Source organism: Calidris pugnax, unplaced genomic scaffold (assembly GCF_001431845.1).
Source record: "Calidris pugnax isolate Ruff unplaced genomic scaffold, ASM143184v1 scaffold337, whole genome shotgun sequence".
Taxonomy (NCBI): domain Eukaryota; kingdom Metazoa; phylum Chordata; class Aves; order Charadriiformes; family Scolopacidae; genus Calidris; species Calidris pugnax.
The window spans coordinates 248,027-249,641 of NW_015091098.1; the positions used below are offsets into that span (position 1 = coordinate 248,027).

The 1,615-nt window shown below is 62.7% G+C and overlaps 1 protein-coding gene across 1 annotated transcript in view; it reads left to right on the forward strand.

Annotated features, from left to right (window-relative positions):
- Positions 1 to 6: 6 nt before the first annotated feature.
- The window catches only part of PGAP3 (post-GPI attachment to proteins 3), a 23,203-nt gene continuing 21,594 nt past the window's right edge, over positions 7 to 1,615 (forward strand). Inside the window, 2 exon segments of the mRNA XM_014957912.1 lie at positions 7 to 502; positions 587 to 739. Coding sequence (XP_014813398.1) covers positions 20 to 502; positions 587 to 739 — 636 coding nt within the window. The 5' untranslated portion in view covers positions 7 to 19.

Here is a 1,615-nt window from a genome sequence, read left to right on the forward strand (position 1 = left end):
TGGGAGGCACTGGGATGGAATGGAATGTCCTGGGGACGGGCTGGGAGGCACTGGGATGGACTGGGATGTCCTGAGGCCGGGCTGGGGGCCACTGGGGTGTTCTGGGCCGTACTGGGACCAGGCTGGGAGGCAGTGGGGGGGTTCTGGGCTGGACTGGGGCTGGGCTGGATGGTTCTGGGCTGGGCTGGGAAGCACCGGGGGGTGCTGGACTGTACTGGTGCCGGGCTGGGAGGCACTGGGGGGTGTTGGGCTATGGGAGGGGATCACTGGGCTGTTCTGGGGGGACAACCAGAGCAACCCCGGCACCCCTAGGACTCCCAGCACCCACCTGATGGTCTGTACTGGGAAGGACTGGGGGGGCAGGGGCTGCACTGGTGCCTCTTTCCCCCCGGTTTGTCTCCCAGGCTGGACCTGCCGCGACGACTGCAAGTACGAGTGCATGTGGCTGACGGTGCGGCTCTACGTCCAGGGGGGCCACAAGGTGCCCCAATTCCATGGAAAAGTGAGCAGTGGGGAGCCGGGGGGGGGGAAAGGGAAGGGAGTCGGGGATCCCCCCCTCTTGACACCCCCCCTTTCTCCCTTGCAGTGGCCCTTCTCCCGGTTCCTGTTCTTCCAGGAGCCGGCCTCCGCCTTTGCCTCCTTCCTCAACGGCCTGGCCAGCTTCGTCATGCTGCTGCGCTACAAGGCCGCCGTCCCCCCGGCGTCCCCCATGTACCCCACCTGCGTCGCCTTCGCCTGGGTGAGTGTCACCCCCCAACACACCCACTCCTTCCCCCCCCCCCGGGCTGCACCCCACATCATAGAATCATAGAATCATTGAGGTTGGAAGAGACCCTTGGGATCATCGAGTCCAACCGTCTCCCCTACTCTACAAAGTCCTCCCCTACACCATGTCCCTCAGCACTGCATCTAAACGGCCCTTAAACACAGCCAGGGATGGGGTAGTTTGTATTGGTGTTGAGGATTGTTCCGGCCCAGGTGCAGAACCTTGCACTTGTTCTTGTTGAACCTCATGAGGTTCACCTGGGCCCACCTCTCCAGCCTGTCCAGGTCCTTCTGGATGATGTTCCATCCCTCAGGTGTATCGACAACACCACACAGCTTGGTGTCATCTGCACACTTGCTGATGTTACCTCCTCTCTGCTCTCTCTGGGGGGAGGTCTTGCCCCCGTGGTCTCCCCTCACTGCTCTCTCCAGGGGTCTTCTGGCACCTCTTGTGGTCTCCCCTCATTGCAGGGACCCCCCCCTGGAACCCCACAGGGTGATGGAGGGGTTTTGGGGGCGTGGCAGCACTTTCTGTGTGTCCCCCTGCCACGGTGTGGGGTCCTGAGGGCGTTTTACTCGGCAAACCCCACACAGCTCCGGCTGCCACACCGGGGGGGGTTAGAGATGGGGTTGTTGAGGGGGGAGCTGTACCCCAAAAGGTGTGTGTCCCACCCTTGTCCCCCACACCCCACCCCAAATCTTGCCAGGGCTGCTGCCACACACCTCTGCACCTCATTTGCAGGGCGCTCGTTTGCACTAATGAGGCTGACGAGCTTCTGGGGTGGGGGGAAAGGTGACCCAGGTGGGGAGCTGGCACTTCAATGGCAGTGGGGGCCACTCAGCATCTTTT